The following is an 18,259-nucleotide window of genomic DNA, read 5'->3' as shown; positions in this document are numbered from 1 at the left end:
CAATCAAGGATTGTATGTAGAACAATATCGGACCTCCGAAAAGTATAAGCATGCATATGTACTCAGTACTTGGTTTGGGCCCCTTTTGCAGCAATTACTGTCTCAATGCGGCATAGCAGGGAAGCTATCAGCCTGTGGCACTGCTGAGGTGTTATGGAAGACCAGGATGCTTCAATAGCAGCCTTCAGCTCTTCTGCATTGTTCGGTGTCATGTCTCTCGTCTTTCTCTTGGTAATGCCCCATAGATTCTCTGGGGTTCAGGTCAGGCAAGTTTGCTGGCCAATGAAGCCCAGTAATCCCACGGTCATTGAACCAGGTTAGGGTTAGGGTTGCTTTGACCCTGGACTTAATGAAGCACAGTGGACCAACACCAGCAGATGACATGGCTCCCCAAATCAACACAGACTGTGGAAACTTCACACTGGACTTCAAGCATCTTGTAGTGTGTACCTCTCCATTCTTCCTCCATACTCTGGGTCCTTGGTTTCCAAATGAGATGCAAAAGTTGCTCTCATCAGAAAAGAGGACTTTGGACCATTGAGCAACAGACCAGGCCTGTTTTTCTTTAGCCCAGGTAAGACGCTTCTGACGTTGTTTGTTGTTCAGGAGCAGCTTGACAAGAGGAATGCGATATTTGAAGCCCATGTCCAGGATCCATCTGTGTGTGGTGGCTCTTGATGCACTGACTCCAGCCTCAGTCCACTCCTGGTGAAAGTCCCCAACAATTTTGAATGGCCTTTTCCTGACAATCCTCTCCAAGCTGCGGTCATCCCTGCTGCTTGTGCATCTTTTTCTTCCACACTTTTCCTTCCTCATAACTTTATATTAATGTGCTTTGATACAGCACTTTGGGAACATCCAACTTCTTGTGCAATTACCTTTTGAGGCTTTCCCTCATTATGGAGGGTATCAATGATGGTTTTCTGCACAACTGTCAGGTCAGCAGTCTTTCCCATGATTGTGATTCCTACTGAACCAGACTGAGAGACCATTTAAAGGCTCAAGAACCCTTTGCAGGTGTTATGGCTTAATTAGCTGATTAGAGTGGGACACTTTGAGCCTAGAATATTGCACCTTTTCACAATATTCTAATTTTCTGAGATTGTGGATTGAGGTTTTCATGAGCTGTAAGCCATAATCATCACAATTATGACAAATCACGGCTTGAACTATCTTGCTTTGCATGTAATGAGTCTATCTCATATATTAGTTTCACCTTTTAAGTTGCATTACTGAAATAAATGAACTTTTGCACGATATTCTAATATTTCGAGTTTCACCTGTATATGGGTAAATTAAATGTGTATTACACTTCATTTGCTGCAATTATGATTTTTATCATTGAGGTTTTTAAGTGATTGAATAGGACTTTTAAAATATACATTTAAATTAATTTTATTCAAAGAGGATTTCAGAAAGATTTAAGGAACTACAGAAGCATAAAAGAAATAGAAAAAATATTATAAAAATGTAAAGAAAAAGTGAAAAATAACCTTACATTAAGAAGAGAGACAAATGTCTAAAGAAAACTTCTGATCAGCAGTTACAAACATAGTAATTACCATCTACACCCTTCCATATTGCATATTATAGTTGCCTTCTTCCCACAAACAAATATTTTAATTAAGAAACCCCCAAATTAGCAGTTTATTTTTATCTATTTTCAACAAAAAGTCTTTAAAGGGTTTCCAGTCTTTTAAAAAAGTGGTTGTATTCTCCTTAATCAAACAAATCAGTTTGGCCATTTCTGCAGACTCAGAAATGCAGACTCAGCCATCTTCATAATCATTTCCTTTCTTATTGATGTTTCTGTAGACTTCTATTTCTGGGCATATAATAGCCTCCCTGCAGTTATCATATTAAAACCAATTGTCCATGAGCCTTTTCTAGTTGAGTGTTTGTAAGTTCCAATAAGAAAAGTTCCAGTTTCGATTGTTTATGCAGGTGCTCTCTGGATGCTTGTTACTAGCTGGAAAGAAGTGAAAACAAAGATTTGTTTTTAAACTAGAGTGGCAGTGTTTATTAATTGCAAGGATGACACGACTTCAAAAAGAAACCATAACATTGCAACAGATTATGTCAAGAATTCAAAAATTATTAGAAACAACAGAGAGATTGGAAAATATGGAAAATATAAACTTTAAGGTGGCAAAACCTGATGGAAAAATGGAAGATACTCAGCAAATAGAAGATATTCAGCAAATGGAAAAAGTGGAAGCTGGAGTCCTAAAAACCCAAGGGAAAAATGAAAAAAGAGGCAAGATAACGGTGGATACTGACAGTGAACTGAGTGTGGTTGGAGATGGAAAGAGTGGAACAAGGAAAGGGAAGATAGATGGAAAAGTGCTTTACTACAGATTTCATGGTATAGAAGAAAGAAAAAGAGAAGAATGGATGGACTTAAGGAGAGAAACTTTGACCAAAACACTACTGATAACCAAAGATAAACTGATTCAGGAAGTTGATGGAGGGTTTTGAGATTTTACAAGATATGTAAAAAGGAACAAGTTGCGAAGAGAAGTCCAAACAAATTTGATTAAGGAAATAACCAAAAGATCAATTCCACAAATGGCAAAAGAAATAGGACTACGCTATTACTGGAAAGACACAGGTTGAGATATGAAAACTAATAATAAAATACTAGTTAAATTTAGTTAAAATTAGAGCTTTATGTTAAAAATGAAGTGATAATGATAAAGTTAGGTAAATAATTGATAATGATAGCAATGTATACATATGTATTGGTTTGATAAGAGGAAATTTGGTATACATTTTTAAATGATGAAAAAAGGGGAAAAAGTAAGTTAAACATAGTCAAACTAAATGACTTATAATGATAATAATGTAATAATTTGTATTGACATGATAAAAGGGAAAATTGGATATAAATTGTAAACAATGATTAAAAAAAAGAGGTTTAACATTTTTGTTAAGATTAGAGCATTATGTTAAAAATGTAGTGTTAATGGATAAAGTTAGATAAATAATAGATAAGGATAACAATGTGTATGTATGTATGTATGTATGTATGTATGTATGTATGTATGTATGTATTGGTTTGATAAGAGGAAATTTGGTAAAAAATTTAAATGGTGAAAAAGTAAGTTAAACTTAGTCAAACTATCGTTAAATAAATGACTGATAATGATAATAATGTAATAATTTGTATTGATAGGATAAAAGAGACATTGGATACAAATTGTAAACAATGATTAAGAAAAGAGGTTTAAAAAATTTGTTATTAAACATAATATTTTTTTTTTATTTTTTGAATGTGTTATAAAGGTATAATGTGATTGGATGATATTGAAAATAGATAAGGGAATGCCACTATGTGGTTTTGTTTTAAATTTTGGAATGTTTGCTATAAAGTGACGTTAAAACAACTATAGTCATATGAAGGATGAGGTATGATGATAGCAATATATATAAATATATGTGATGTAAAATAGATAATTTGATATGAATCAGAGGTGAGGATGGTGGAAGGGATGCACGAAAACTCTTTGTAACCAATTGACACACTTTCTACAATTTTGTAATGGAGGATGATTTTGTTTGTTTTTATTTAAAAAATAAAAAAAATGGGGAAAAAAGAAAAGTTCCAGTTTCATCTGAATGTTAATGTTTAAAATTCTCTGCATCACCACATGTATCACCATGTGTATTTGTGTCCAATATCTTTTGATTCCCCCCCCCCCCAAATCCGCCATGCATGATAAAATGTCCCTTCATGTGGATCTTCCATCTTTGACTTTAGATAGAGTTGTACTTCCCCCTTCAAGTATGGTGTACAATCTGGGGATCTTTCTGGACTTGCAGTGTGGCAGCTGTGGTCAGGAAGGCATTTGTACAGATTCATTTGGTGCACTCTTTCTTAGATTGGGGACTGTTCAGACAGCCACTCATGTCCAATGATCTTGTGGATCGACTACTACAACATACCCTAAATTGGCCTCCCTTGAAAACCATCCAGAAGTTTCAGCTGGTTCAAAATGTAGCAGTATAAGCAATGATGTACAGTTTCACTGGTTGCCATTTGGCTTCCAGGAATGATTCAAGGCGCTGGTTGTTACATATAAAGAGGGAACATCACAGTGGAAGAGCTTAATAGATTAACAATTGATCCCACCTCCTTCCCACTCTGCTCCTGCCTTCCTCATCTTTCAATTGGGCCACATGGCTTTTTTTATTAGCTTATTTATGTCTTTTATTTTATACAGTTTTTGTCTTTTATGATTGTAAAGGACGGTCAATAATTTTTTTATTAATAAATGGGGGAAAAAATCCCTACGTATCATAGGCATTTCCCAACCTTTCTGATTCTGCGGACCAGCAGAGATGGTGGGGAGGACGAGAGAGGATGGTTTTGCATGCATGTGCTTGCCGCTTTCATAAATGCAGCTGCATGCACGTGTGCTCGCCCACCACTTCCATGGACTGGTTCTGAATGGGCTGCAGCCCAGAAACAGTCTGCAGACCAGGGGTTGGGGACCCCTGATCTAAAAGAACCTTGGAAGTGTACCTTCTCTGTACTAATGCTTGCCTTCTGGAACGAGGGTCCCCCTGAGAACTGGATGGCTCTCTGTCTGCTGCTGTTCAAAACAGCTGTAAAGACCTGGCTGTTCACCCAGGCCTTGGCAGAAGGAAAGTAAGACCCCTTGCTTCATTCCTTCTGCTATGGGGCACTAATATCTTCTACTAGCTGATAACCCGGTGTTGCCCGGTTTTTATTTATCCTAATCCTGTATTAGACAGGAAAAGCCCTCATTTCGGCAACAATTAAATTAGTTTACAAATGTTTTCCCTGTGCCCCCAGAAGCATCAAGGCAAGTGATACCATCTTGTTGTTTTGTTGGATTTTTCCTCTTATCAGAGGGAGTCTTCTTGTGGAGTTCTGTGAAGCTGTTACCATGGCAACTGCACTGTACACTAGAAGCCATTTTTCGGCAGGATGATAGAAGCAATTTTAAGGCACAACAGGCTGTATCTTAACAGAACACACACCCTGAGCGGTGTTAGGGGTGTCTTACCCCCACAGTATTTGTTTCCAGAGTGTACGTCATCTGTGTACCAGGTTTGGTTGATGTATAGCTGCCCATCGCACCAAAAGTGACTCTGGATGGCACACAATAAATGGATAAAAACCCCAAATGTAAAAATGACACATAAAAATGTAAAAATCTACCTTAAGAAATAAATAGCATTAAAAACCCCCTCAAATATATAAACTCCTAAGCGATAAGAGGATAATAGTCCTTTATTGTGCAAATGTAGGTCTGCAGTTTTGAGTATTCCAATGTGACATTTACAGTATATATTGAATTAACGATGATGTCTCCAGAAGATTGGCAAGATGCAGAGTTGGAATGCAAAAGCTATACCCTTTGAATATGTGCAAAAGGGATGGGGCTTCTAGTGTAACAATCTGTCTGCCCTCTTATTGGTTTTATTGCTCCCATCCTGCAGATGACTTCATTATAATTTCACCTGAACATTATTGGTAAAGTGATTTGCTGTTGCCTTTTCAGAATGTTTTTGACTTCTTAGTTTAGCCTGTCAATTTTCCTTGCAATTTCTTGCCCAGGTACTGACAGGGCTAACGCTGCCTAGTTTCTTTCAGAATCAGTCAAGGATGAGTAGGTGGTACCACCTGCAGTGTTTTTTTTAAGATTTAACATGCTATAACTGGCTTCCTTTTGTAATACTTATGAATCATGGCATTTATGCTTATAAAATGAAAATGTACCCATTATTGTACTTTCAGCAGTTGAGGCCTTTTAAGCCAAAGCTATTTCTACATGCAGGGATTCTTAGTCTTTTATTAAGCAGAAATAATATATTGTCCATATTTCTAAATGGATTTCTTTCCTTTATTATAAAGGGAAGGTTTCAGGTTTTCATCTCAAGAAGCTGCTTCAAGTTTTGGTGATGATCGGTTATTAATAGAAAAATTTATTGATAATCCTCGCCACATAGAAATTCAGGTTTGTGTTCTTCGCTTTCGACTTTCAGTGCGGAGTTGTTACATAGGTTTTGCTGAGTTTATTCCCTCCCCCCTTGTATCGTTCTTTATTATTAAATTAGTAAGAATGATTTTTCATGCTAAAGATAGATGGAAGAACTTTAACCTGTGAATATTGTATGTAAAAGTTGCTGAAGTGAAAGCCACTCCGTAACTTAATCTAACACTTTGTATTAAAGAACATTGAGATTTAAAAAAAAACAGTTTAACATCATTTATTCTGGCAAAATAGTCCCATTATTATTCCTTTTTGTCCTAATGTTGTAATGTTACAAACTATCTAGAAACGAAGAAGTCTGCATGCCTAAAAAGATTTAGATCAATGTTTTCCTTAATAGGAGCTGCTTCTGTAGTGTGTAAACTACTTTTCAAGTACAAATTTTAAAAGCTTTTTTTTTTTTGGGTGGAGGTTGCCTTGATTATCAGTTTTTCACCAATATCACAAGAGAAAGATAGCCAACCATTTTGGCTGCAGGAAAAAGATAAGTAATCCATAACAGAGCAATGCCTTTTAAATCAGTGTTGTAAGTTGAGGGTAGAGTTTCATTCTCTGAGCTTGTGGGTTGTTTTTTTTACAAACGTTTCTTTACCAGGCTAGGTAACCTCTTCAGTGGAATTTAACGGATGTCGGTGTCCTTATAAGGCCGTCATGTGGTCAGTAGGACTTGTGAGTAGGGAAGTGTAATGTGTGCCCCAAAAGAGTCTGAAAGATTTCAAACTCTTCAGGCTTTTCATCAGTCATGATGGTAAAAGAACCGCGTGTGTGTGAGATATCACCACACATGTACAAAAGAGACACATATTTCATCATGATGATGTAGTTAGTGTTAATCGATCATTTATTCCCCACCCTTCTCTGGATGGCCAAGCCTAGTGATCTACCACAGTGAATCTGACTCAGCAAGAGGCTGGCGCCTATTCAGACTTTTTCTGGGTTGAACAACGCAACCTTCTTCTAGCGTATTTCCTACTTTTTACGGTATTCCTTTCACGGAGAAAAAACCTAAACTGAATAGAACTGTAATATCTATTCTTTTCCTTATCTGTATAGAACAGCGATAGTGAACCTTTTTTGGCTCGCGTGCCATAAATGGGGGGAGCGCAGGGGGGTCATGTGCAGGCGTGCCACACCCATAATGCAATGCGCGACATCCCCCAGTGCGCATGCACACACTACAGGCGCGACACCCCCGTTTTTGTATGCTTTTTTCACCCTCCCCAAGCTCCAGAGGCTTTATAGCTCTATAGTTCGAAAACAGCCCCCCCGCCCCCCCAGAAGCCCTCTGGAGGCTTCAGGGACCTTCAGGAGGTTTCCCTGAAGCCTCAGGAGCAGTCAAAACAACCCTCCGAGCAAACAGGAAGTCACTTCCTGTTTGCTCGGAGGGTCGTTTTAAGCACTCTGAAGGCTTCAGGGACCTTCCCTGAAGCCTCTGGAGCAGTCAAAATGACTCTCCGAGCAAACAGGAAGTCCGTTCCCAAATGTCCGGTTTGCCCGTAGGGCCATTTTTTTGCGCTCAGGAGGCTTCAGGGAAGCTTATGAGGGCCTCCGGGGAGGCAGGGGGGCTCTTTTTGCCCTCCCCAGGCTTCTATAAAGCCTCTGGAGCCTGTGGAGGGCGAAAAATGGCTTTAAAGAAGGGTGAACTCAGCTGGCCAGCGCGCGCGTGCGTGCGCTGGCCAGCTGACAGGGCTGCACCTCGCGTGCCCTGACAAATGGCTCCGCATGCCACCTGTGGCACGCGTGCCATAGGTTCGCCATCACTGGTATAGAACACGAACAGATAGATTATTAATTCAAATAGATGCTCCGTAATACATTGATGAAATATTTTCACTGAAACTAGTAGCTACTTGAAGTAGAGAATGCATGTAATTTTTTTAAACAATTAACCCTGAGTTCTTACTAGGTATTGGCTGACAAACATGACAATGCATTATGGCTGAATGAAAGGGAATGTTCAATTCAGAGAAGAAACCAGAAAGTTATTGAAGAGGCACCAAGGTGAGTGCAATGTACTCTTCAATGAGCATAAAGAAAATCTAATAAAATGCTAAAACAGAATTGTATAACTTAATGTTAATACAAACTAAGGATCATTGAACTAGTTGCTAAACTGAAGTCCTTTCATGAGCTTGAAATTTTTTTAAACAAGAGTAAACTACTATATTTTAATGGTTGCAATATTATTTAGTGATAACGCTTTGTTGCCTGAAAATCTTTTGATGAGAGAGAGATTTCTTTATTGTTTCTGATTCCCTGAGAATAAAAATATTATAGTTTAACTTTTCAAATGCTAGAGTACTTTTAACAATAAATAGTAGCAGATAATTTCAGAAAATATAATACAACCTTGCATGATTTTTCTATAGTGTTATATATTAGCTGTGTTTCCTAAAGGCTTCACTGCTGAGATGAATAAAACCTTCGTGCCTTATTAAATCTCCCCATTGATTTGCAATCTGGCACGGTAGTGAACTGAATAGTCAAAGAAGTTCCTGGTTTTTACATGCATTTCATAATTCATACACTATATTCTCTTTCGGTCCAGACCATCATGTTTGCTTCCACTCAGCTATAGACTGCTTCCTTCCAAAAGGATTTCTTTCAGAAATGGAAAGAAGTCATGATTCAGAGAACTGCTGATGCATGATAAAATTGCCCTTGTGTGTATGCTCATAAAAGTTTCTCTGGATGTAGGCTTTACATACCAATGAAGAAGGAGGTAAATTTGTCATAAATCCATTCACTGTGTGTATATTACACACACATTAAACCCTGTGTTCACTAGGATGGGTGTTTCCCCCCCTCCCGGGTTGCAGCCCACTACTGGTCCATGGTCCGTTTGGAACAGGGCCACGTGAGTGACTGGGCAGTGCATGTGCGTGCGCAGCTTGTGGCAGCAGTGCGCTGGTTTCTCTCTCCCCCTGTTGGGCTGCCAAGGCATAAAGGTTGGAGACCGCTGCACCAAGATATGATATAATTTGTTCTACTTCTTTGAGGTAAAAGTTGAATATGCAACAGTGATGTTTTAGGAAAACAAGAGTACTGTGAATGTTGCAGATCCTTTTGAAATAATACTCCTTTTATTTATCCAACTGCTATGTCCCTTCTTTGTTTTTCCTTCCTTCCCTGGTGTATTTTATTTTCTTAGTTGATGAGCAGGCACACTGACTTTATTTATCTTTATTCCTGTATGTTGCCTGGCTCCTTTATAGAAACTTAATAAACACAGATTTTAAAACCATTTTGAACACAGGAAATACCTTCTGTTGCACAGTTTATTCTTTGATTCTCTTGCTGTTCAGATAATTATTTTTCTTTGATTTACCATGCTAATATAAGAAACATAGTAACATACTTGTTGGTCCTTGCATTGAATAGGGGTAGATGAGAATAGCTACAGATTATGAGATTACACTTTTTAAATGAAAAAAAAAAATCTGCACATCTGATCTGCTTCATGTGTCTTACACATTGTTTGGTAGAAAAACGTGAACGTTTGTAAAGGTAGGTAAAAACTTTGAGTGTTTTGAAGTACTATCAGAATACAATGAAAAGACATTGCCAGGGTATATATTTTTTCTGAGTTGATATGCCTTTGGCCTCTGGAAGATGATATATTTAGTGTCCTGTAGTGAGGAGACTTGCAGGCTGGGGAGCAGTCTTGAGAGTGAATCCCAAGAGGGCTTCACAACTTTGCTCTAAGGCAGAGGAACAGCTGTGCTCAGGGTGGAACCAGGAGGAGCCATGCTGTGCAAACAGATGAATCAAAGTAAGAAAAATAGAAAATTAAAACTTTCAGTTTTGGAGTAAAGTTGAGACAATAATTTAAAAATGCAAGCTGTTACTGTCATTGGATGTCAGATACCGTGTTGTAGGCTAAAGTTGAAATGGCAATTCAGTTTGAAGCTTTGGGATTTCATTTCAGATTTTTCTCTGAAACATTACTCATTTGTAAGTACCAAAGCAAGTAGACTGTAAACATCTACATAAAATATTGCAAATCGAATATATTGCATACTTTTCTTTACTAAGTCATAAACATAGTTTTTAATTCACTAATATCATTTTTAAAATTCTTAGAATGTAAATTATAGTTGTGCCTCATATTTTCTTCTAAATTTATTGTAGCGATTTAGTAAAAGTAGTGAAAGAAAGTTTCGTTGATTTGTCTTATCTGGTGCAATAATACTATAGCGTTTGCATTTTAGAGGACTAAAACATTATTTAAGTATAATCAATCCTATTACTAAGCCTGGCATGTAACAGGCATAACTTGTACGCAGCGTGCAGCCTTTCTAGCAATTAAAAGATCAAAAGACAAGAGTTGAAATAATTTCAAATAAAGCCACGTTTTGATTGTTGAGCATACAGGTATGTGAATATAGGATTCAGTTCTTTGATTCAACCATTTGTTTCTTTGCTTCAATTTTCTTGGACTTGCTCACTTTGGAAACATCGAATTTTAATCAGAGGCTGCTGGAAACAATACTATAACTAATCTGATGATTTCCTTGGCCTCATTTCCAGCCTCTCCCAGAATTCTGCCTGTAGTTTTTAAAACGAGTAAACCTCCTTTCTTTTTGTAAAAAGAAAAAAAAATGGGTGGGGGTATCTGCTTTTGTGTATGTGAAGAAAGCATCTATCCCTTGTGGGAATGTATACTGGGTAGTCAGCAAATAGTCTATAGCAGTGGTCCCCAACCTTTCTGACTTGGCGGCCTGGCGGAGGGAAGGCAGAGGGGATAGTTCCCTGTGAGTGGCAGGCAGGGATGTGGAGACATGTGCAGCTCCATTTGTGTGAGCGGCAGGTGCATGTGCCTCCCTTCGTGCAAATGGAGCTTTATGCACATGCACAAGCACAAGGCAGCCACAGCTTCGTGCATGCGCAGCCTTGTTCCAAGCAGGCTGTAGCCTGGAAGTTGAGAACCTCTGGTCTATAATACTGTGAATGTATGTTAAGCAGCATAATTATTATTTTACCTTTTTCTTGTATATTCCAGTTTCTAAAAGGCATAAAATAGTGAAATGTATTTTTACAGAATTCCTTTTAACCTCCCCCCCCCCGCTTTTTAAAATACATAGCACCTTCTTGGATCCTGGAACTCGTAAAGCTATGGGAGAACAGGCTGTGGCTCTTGCCAGAGCTGTAAAATACTCATCAGCGGGAACAGTGGAATTCCTTGTGGATTCAAAAAAAAATTTCTATTTTTTGGAAATGAATACCAGACTGCAGGTACGTGGAAGAAAAAAGACGGGAGGAGAGGGGAATGTGTTTACGATTCCAGTGGGGTTAAAAATGATTTTGTAATGCTAAAAAAATGTGTTACTGTATTTCACTTTGTTCCTTCAAATCTAGTGCAAAAAAACACCCAACCATTAAGAAAATACTTTATTTGAGGTAGATTTCCTCTTCTAAATATATATTTATGATAGAAATCTGTTAAAAAAATAATATTTTTAGTTAATTTTTAAAACTTGGTAGTAGAAAAAAGTAATGGCTAGATAGCTCTGTTTCAGTCCACATGGATTTTTATGTGAAACATATGTTCTCTCTCATATTTATTGAAACAGTAGACAGTAGATAGTTTCTGTTCTGCCAATAACTTAGGAAGGAAGTTACCATGACTTTAGAAACATGTCCTAAATACCTTGTTGCATTAAGTTGAGACATATAAATGCGCAGTTAAGTTGATAGACCTCTGTTCACAATAATTCTTATTAGCAAAAATCTTTTTCAAGTTTGCTTTTACTTGGAGCCCCGTCTCCTCAGTTAAATATTCTGAATGGCGTGTCATAAGAATGTGCGATGACGATGCTTGTGTTCATTAACTTCAGTGCTGGGATTCAAATTTTTTTACTACCGGTTCTATGGGTGTTGCTTGGTAGGCGTGGCACGGCTTAGTAGGCATGGCTTGGGGGATGGCAGGGGAAGGATACTGTAAAATCTCCATTCCCTCCTGATCAGCTGGGACTCGGGAGGCAGAGAATAGATGGGGGCCAGGGCCAATTAGAGGTGGTATTTACTAGTTCTCCGAACTGCTCAAAATTTCTGCGACCAACCAGAACTGATCAGAACCTGCTGAATACAACCTGTGATTAACTTCCTTCTTTCTTACTTTGCTAGTGAAGGGGTTGTTCTAACAGTTCTGTTTCTATTAATTAGAAGTTCATACTCAATTGGAATAGTACAGGTAGTTCTCAACTTATGAAAACAATTGGGACTGAATTTTTTGTTGTTATGCAATGAGGTTGTAAAGGCAGTCCCTGGAGTTCCAATTCCTTTTGTTAACTGAATTCCATGGTGATTAGGCAAGGCAATTTCCTTCCGGCTTTCCACAATCAAAGTCAATGGGAATCATGGCAGGAAATTGTAAGATATGTATCGTGTTTCCCCGAAAATACGACCTGTCCTGAAACTAAAGCCTTGCCACATATTTTGGGTGGGCAAAAGTATTATCCCCCGCCAAAAATAAGCCCCCTGGACAATCCCCCCCCTCTCCGGCCAGGCAGAGCACCACTCGTCGACCTAGTGGTATCCCGAAGGTGCCAAGCTTCAGGAACGAGGTGGGGGGCAAAGCCGCTTACGTTGCTTGGTGCTTTCGGGGTAATGCTAGGTCAGTCAGCGGCGCTGTGCCCAGCTGAAGAGGGGGGGTTGCCGGGCAGCTGCTCCCTTGAGAGTGGGCTCCCAAAGAGCCGGGCACAGTCTCAGGATCGAATGGCTGTGTTGCGCTGTTGCAGCAGCAACACAGCAGCCATGAGGTGACCATGCTCGTGAGCAGCCGCCTGGCAACCCTCCTTTCCAGCCGGGCACAGCGCCGCTGACCGACCTAGAGGTACTCGGAAAGCACCAAGCAACATGAGCGCCTGTTCGCCGCCCTCTGCCTCCCGCAGCACGGCACCTTCGGAATGCCCCTAGGTGAGTGAATAGGGCTCTGTATGGCTGGAGAGGAGGGTTGTGCGAGCAGCTTTTCCGCTCCCCGCTCGCGCAACTCACAGGATCACGGTGCTCTTGGCTAACTCTACAGTACCTGCAGAGCCAGGGCATCACCGCTGCGGGCGCTGCCCACTACTTGTTTTTTTTTTCCGGCTTTCAAAGCATGGAGGATGGATGCCGCTCTGGGAGTATGCTCTATGGTTGTGGGCTGCAGAGCTTACAATCATAGAGCGTGCTCCCAGAGCGGCATCCGTCCTCCGTCAAGGCTTCCAAAGCACGGAGGTAGGATACCGCTCTGGGAGTACACTCTATGGTTGTACGCTACCATAAAGCATACTCCCAGAGCAGCATCCGTCCTCCATGTTTTGAAAGCCGCAAAAAGACCTCTAAGCGGCAGGTGGCGCCAGCAGCAGAGATGCCCTGGCTCTGCAGGTACTGTAGAGTTAGCCAAGGGCATTATGAGCCTGCGAGTCGCGAGAGCAGGGAGTGGAAAAGCCGCTCATGCAACCCCCCTCTCCAGCCATTCAGAGCCCCATTCACTCACCTAGGGGCATTACGAAGGCACCGAGCTGCGGAAGGCGAAGGGCGACGATCAGGTGCTCATATTGCTTGGTGCCTTCCAGGTACCACTAGGTCGGTCAGCAGCACTGTGCCCGGCTGGAAAGGAGAGTTGCCAGGCGGCTGCTCGCCTGGTACGATGGGTTATTTGGCCCACCCGCTCGCCCACATTGCCTGTTTTTGAAGCAACCGGGCCAATTGCGCATGCATGCACAGCGTATGGCACCTGCGCAACCTCCGCCGAGCAGCTGGGTGTCACAGGGCGGTGGTGTGTGCATGCATGTGCACCATGTGTGCCCGATGAGGACGCCCGGCCCCATGTGCAGTGTAACAGTTGCGACGGGAGCTGGAACCCACCACTGGACTGGAGGAGAGGTCATGAAAGGGTGACACTTACTCCAAGACTTGCAAATTTTCCTACCAGCTTCCCCATTAACTTTCTGAGGAAGCCAGCAGGGAAGGTCACCAATGATAATTATATGTTCATGGGGTATTGCAACTAGCTGTAATTGCAAGCCAATTGCCAAGCACCCAGATTGTGATCATATGATCGTGGAGGTGCTGGGATGGTCGGAACACAAAGGATTGGTTGTAACCACCATTTGTTCAGCAATTAAGATAACTCAAATGGTCACTGAGTGAAAAGTTGTAGAATGAGGACTGCCTGTAAACAGTGGTTTACTGTAGGGTAATGTTATTGAATTTTATAATATTTTTGCTTGTATTGTGAAAGAAGAGTGTTGGAAAGACGAACAGTTTGATGCTTGCTGGTATTTCTTTTGCAATGGGAAGGGTTTGTTGCTTTATTTGCTATTTTGAGCTTAGTGTCTTTTTCACTATTTCATTGTGATCACTGAGGAACAATGGAAGCAAAAGCCTTTCCAGATGGAGAAACCACTATAGTTGGAAAGAAAGATTATTTAAATGTTGTTTAGACAATTTGAGAAGATTTGTTCTTTCCAACTTTATCAGAAATATACTAACCTTTAATTAGAATGTTTGTCAAGTACATTTCTCTAATTTTTCTGTCTTGGTTGCATATTGTCTCTAATTAGTGTTTCAGTTTGAAGTTGGTGAGTAGCAATCTTACTGGCCTCAACACCAGTTTTCCCAGTTGATTTGTCACTTTTCTCCAGCCTTCAAGTTTGATGTCAGTTAGCAGACCTATATCAAGTCTTTCTTTTTGTTTTCTTTCACAAAGATTCAAATTTTAAAATGACCCCCCATTTAACTCTACAATTATAACATTGCAGATGTGTTTTTGCTGACAGTCACTTTGAATGGGTTTTCTCCTCCTCCCACTAGTATCTAAGTTTGTTGTTTGCCTTTTTTTTTTTTTTTGCATTCTGCCTTAACTATGTTATTAGTGGCCGCCTTATAGATGGCTCTCCTTTTTAATCTCCTGTGCAGGAACCCTCTTTTAAAACTAGTTATAATTTTTTTAAAAAAATATTTATTTAAGAGCAAGTTCAACTTACGACTAAAACTTACGTTGTGTTTCTCTCTTGCCTTTTAATTTAGTTCATTTAACTGATCACCCATTTTTTTCCTACTGGGGAATATTATTATAACGCTGTGCTGATGCTAGAAAACATCCGATAACAATTCAAATACGGACTAACTATTTATGCACTATTGAATATGTTTCCATTTAGCAGATTTACACGCTCCTATTTTTTCTTGCAGGGATGCGGTGGCTCAGTGGCTAATATGCTAAGCTTGTCGATCATAAAGGTTGGCAGTTCGGCGGTTCGAATCCCTAGTGCCGCGTAACAGAGTGAGCTCCTGTTACTTGTCCCAGCTTCTGCCAACGTAGCAGTTCAAAAGCATATAAAAATGCAAGTAGAAAAATAGGGATGGCTTTGGTGGGAATTTAACAGCGTTCCGTACGCCTTCGGTGTTTAGTCATGCCAGCCACATGACCACGGAGACATCTTCGGACAGCGCTGGCTCTCCGGCTTTGAAATGGAGATGAGCACCGCTCCCTAGAGGCAGGAATGACTAGCACATATGTGCGAGGGGAACCTTTACGTTTACCGTATTTTTTTTTCTTGCAACATGTCTGGAAGGAATGATAACAGTAAGCTTATTTAAATATCAATAACCTTGTCTCATATTCTCCCTAAACAAAACAATTACTTGCACTCTTCCAATTAGAATTTCTTAAAATACCAGTTTTTCATATATTCTTCACCTAGAATAATGTAAAAAGAATCTTTCATTAAATTCCATTTATTCTTCATAAATCTCCACCTCACCACATCTTAGCCCCAACTATCTATAGAAAATGACTACTTCGTTAACATCATGGTAAAATTGTACAGCGAATACATAAAACCTGTGTTGTACAGGAAACCTACGTTCTGACGTGCATATCTACATGCTTCCACTCAGAAGTCACCAGTAAATCTACTGAGTGCAAAAAAAGGCTCTATATTTCAACCACATTTTGTTCTTACCAACTTGATAAAGATATCAAGATTGAATTCAGGAGATTAAAATACCCATTCAACAAGATCAGTAGGTAAATCAAATAGAGCCAGGAAGGACCCATTAAAAACAACACAAAACCAGAATGGAACACCATGTTATTACCTTGCTGAATTGTCGAACTCACAATTCAAGCTCCTCAAGAGCATTATTAATAAGCTATAATGAATTTGCTTTGCTTTAGATTGTAATTACCTAACCTGAAGCATACTTTTATATACACACATAAGCACGCATTGGCCAGGAGGCGCCCACAAAAAGTGAAAGGGTTGGGGCAAAAAATTAAATACAAGTAGTTAAAGTTAATTGACTGCAAAATAAGATACCCAATTTTTAAAAAATGAACTAAATTCCCTACCTGTTGTTGGAAGGAAACTCCATTTGGTTCAGTTTTAAGCTGGGAGAAAGGCACTGGAAACATAGAGGCTGATTGGAAAGAAAGGTTTCTTGATGAAGCAGAACTACCAACCACATGTGGTTCTGGGCAGCTGATAAAATGGAGTTGAGACTAGGTGCGTTTTTATACCTTCTTTGGGCTTTGTGTTTGAGCTTCCTGTTCCTGTGCAAGAACATGTCCTTTAATATTCTATTGGCTGTTGTCAAATTCCTATGGAGTCATATTGGGGCTATGTAGGGGGTCATAGCTGGCTTCATAGGTAAAAGAGGAAATGCAAATCCTAGGTGCTTGTCTGGGGCCAATCTGGTCAACCTTTGGCTTATTGTTTATCTAAATTTCTAGGTTTATGTGACTTTGAAGTTTGGACTGGACTGGGGGAGGTGCATTGAAGGGATTTGTGTTCTGAAAGCATGTTGGGCAATTCCTATTGTGGCTAATGGCTTTCATCCTGTGTTAGATCTTGGGTAAGGGGCTGTTTTCTAATCCTAACATTTTGCCAAGAAGTTTTGAAATATCCTGTCTTGAATGGATTTCTGTCTGCAATATTTGCTTTGTTTATGAATAGAGCTATCTAGATACTCATCTTCCTCTTTCAATAAACTCTTTATCTCGGTGACTGTACACCGCCCCGAGTCCTGCCTAGGTGCGGTCTAGAAATAAAAGTTATTATTATTATTATTATTATTATTATTATTATTATTATTATTATTATTATTATGTGCTGGCATCTGCTGTGGGCTATTAAGAAAGCTTGGGGGCTGAATTCTGTCTTTAGGAGCATGTTTCTCCATTTATCCTTTAGGGAAATATAATATTCTGCCTTTTTTAATATTTCTCAAAATATTTCATTCTTCTAAGGTGGAGGGGGGGGGGGCTTCTCACATACAGGTTTCTACCCATTTAATCAGATCCAACTGATTGGGCATACTACAGATCTTGTCAGCCAAAGAGCGGCTTTCAAGTGGTGGGAATGAGAAAAAGAAAGGCTTTTTCTGCTGTAGCTTCTGCCTTATCATTTACTCCAGAGATTTCCAAACTTTATTACCAGATTACAAAGAGAGATTACCTATTGGCTTTTCACACAGCTTTAAAAATCTCACTATGCAGCTGGGCCTAGGGCTAGGAATGTGTGTAGGTAGGTCCCATTACTTGACTTTACTATTAATTGATTAATTATCACATCTGCTGTTTAAACTTATTTATTTTGTGGATGTTTTTATGTCTTTTAAATTGTTTAAATTGTTTTTAAACAAACAAACAAATATGCACCTTTGTGGTTTGATAGAATATTAGACTATTAGATATAGCATACACAATATCATGAAGATGATACTGTAAATAATAATCAGAAAATCAGACTGAATATCTTGTTAGGCATGCCTATTGCAGTGATGTAGAGAAAATGACAATATTGCAACATAAAAACTGATATTAGAAGCTGTTGTCATTCCAGTGTCCAATCTGGCAATTAGTAGTGGTCCATGTCTCACTGCCGTTTAGCAATGGTGGGTTTCTACCGGTATGCACCGGTACGCCCAGACTGGTTCCAGAAATTGGGCATACGTTTGTGAACTGTTAGAGCTGGAGGCCCCGTACCAGTACAGTCTCTCCCCTCGCCTGCCCCCCGCTCACTCCCCTCGCCTGCCCAGTCACCGCTCGATCTCTCTCTCCCTTTCCCCACCTGTCCACACCATGCTTGCCCCGCCCACTCACTTCCTTTCTGGAGCGGAGAACTCGGCAGTTGGAAGAAGTCCGTGCTTCCTTCTCTTTGACAGCTGTATTGTTTGCAATGGGGTGGGGGGAGAAATCCATGCGTTACAGGGAGGAAAGGCTGTCCCTAGCAGAAGCTCAGCCT

At 39.9% G+C, this 18,259-nt stretch overlaps 1 protein-coding gene across 2 annotated transcripts in view; it reads left to right on the top strand.

The window, feature by feature from the left end:
• The window catches only part of PCCA (propionyl-CoA carboxylase subunit alpha), a 239,420-nt gene that overhangs the window by 86,639 nt on the left and 134,522 nt on the right, over positions 1-18,259 (top strand). For both annotated transcript variants that reach the window (XM_081946260.1, XM_081946261.1), the window contains exons 10-12: positions 5,885-5,987; positions 7,930-8,024; positions 11,108-11,258. In XM_081946260.1, coding sequence (XP_081802386.1) covers positions 5,885-5,987; positions 7,930-8,024; positions 11,108-11,258 — 349 coding nt within the window. The remainder of the gene's footprint in view (positions 1-5,884; positions 5,988-7,929; positions 8,025-11,107; positions 11,259-18,259) is intronic.

Source organism: Natrix helvetica, assembly GCF_964273705.1.
Source record: "Natrix helvetica genome assembly, chromosome: 3".
In the NCBI taxonomy this organism is placed as follows: domain Eukaryota; kingdom Metazoa; phylum Chordata; class Lepidosauria; order Squamata; family Natricidae; genus Natrix; species Natrix helvetica.
This window is presented reverse-complemented; position numbering and strand designations above follow the sequence as displayed.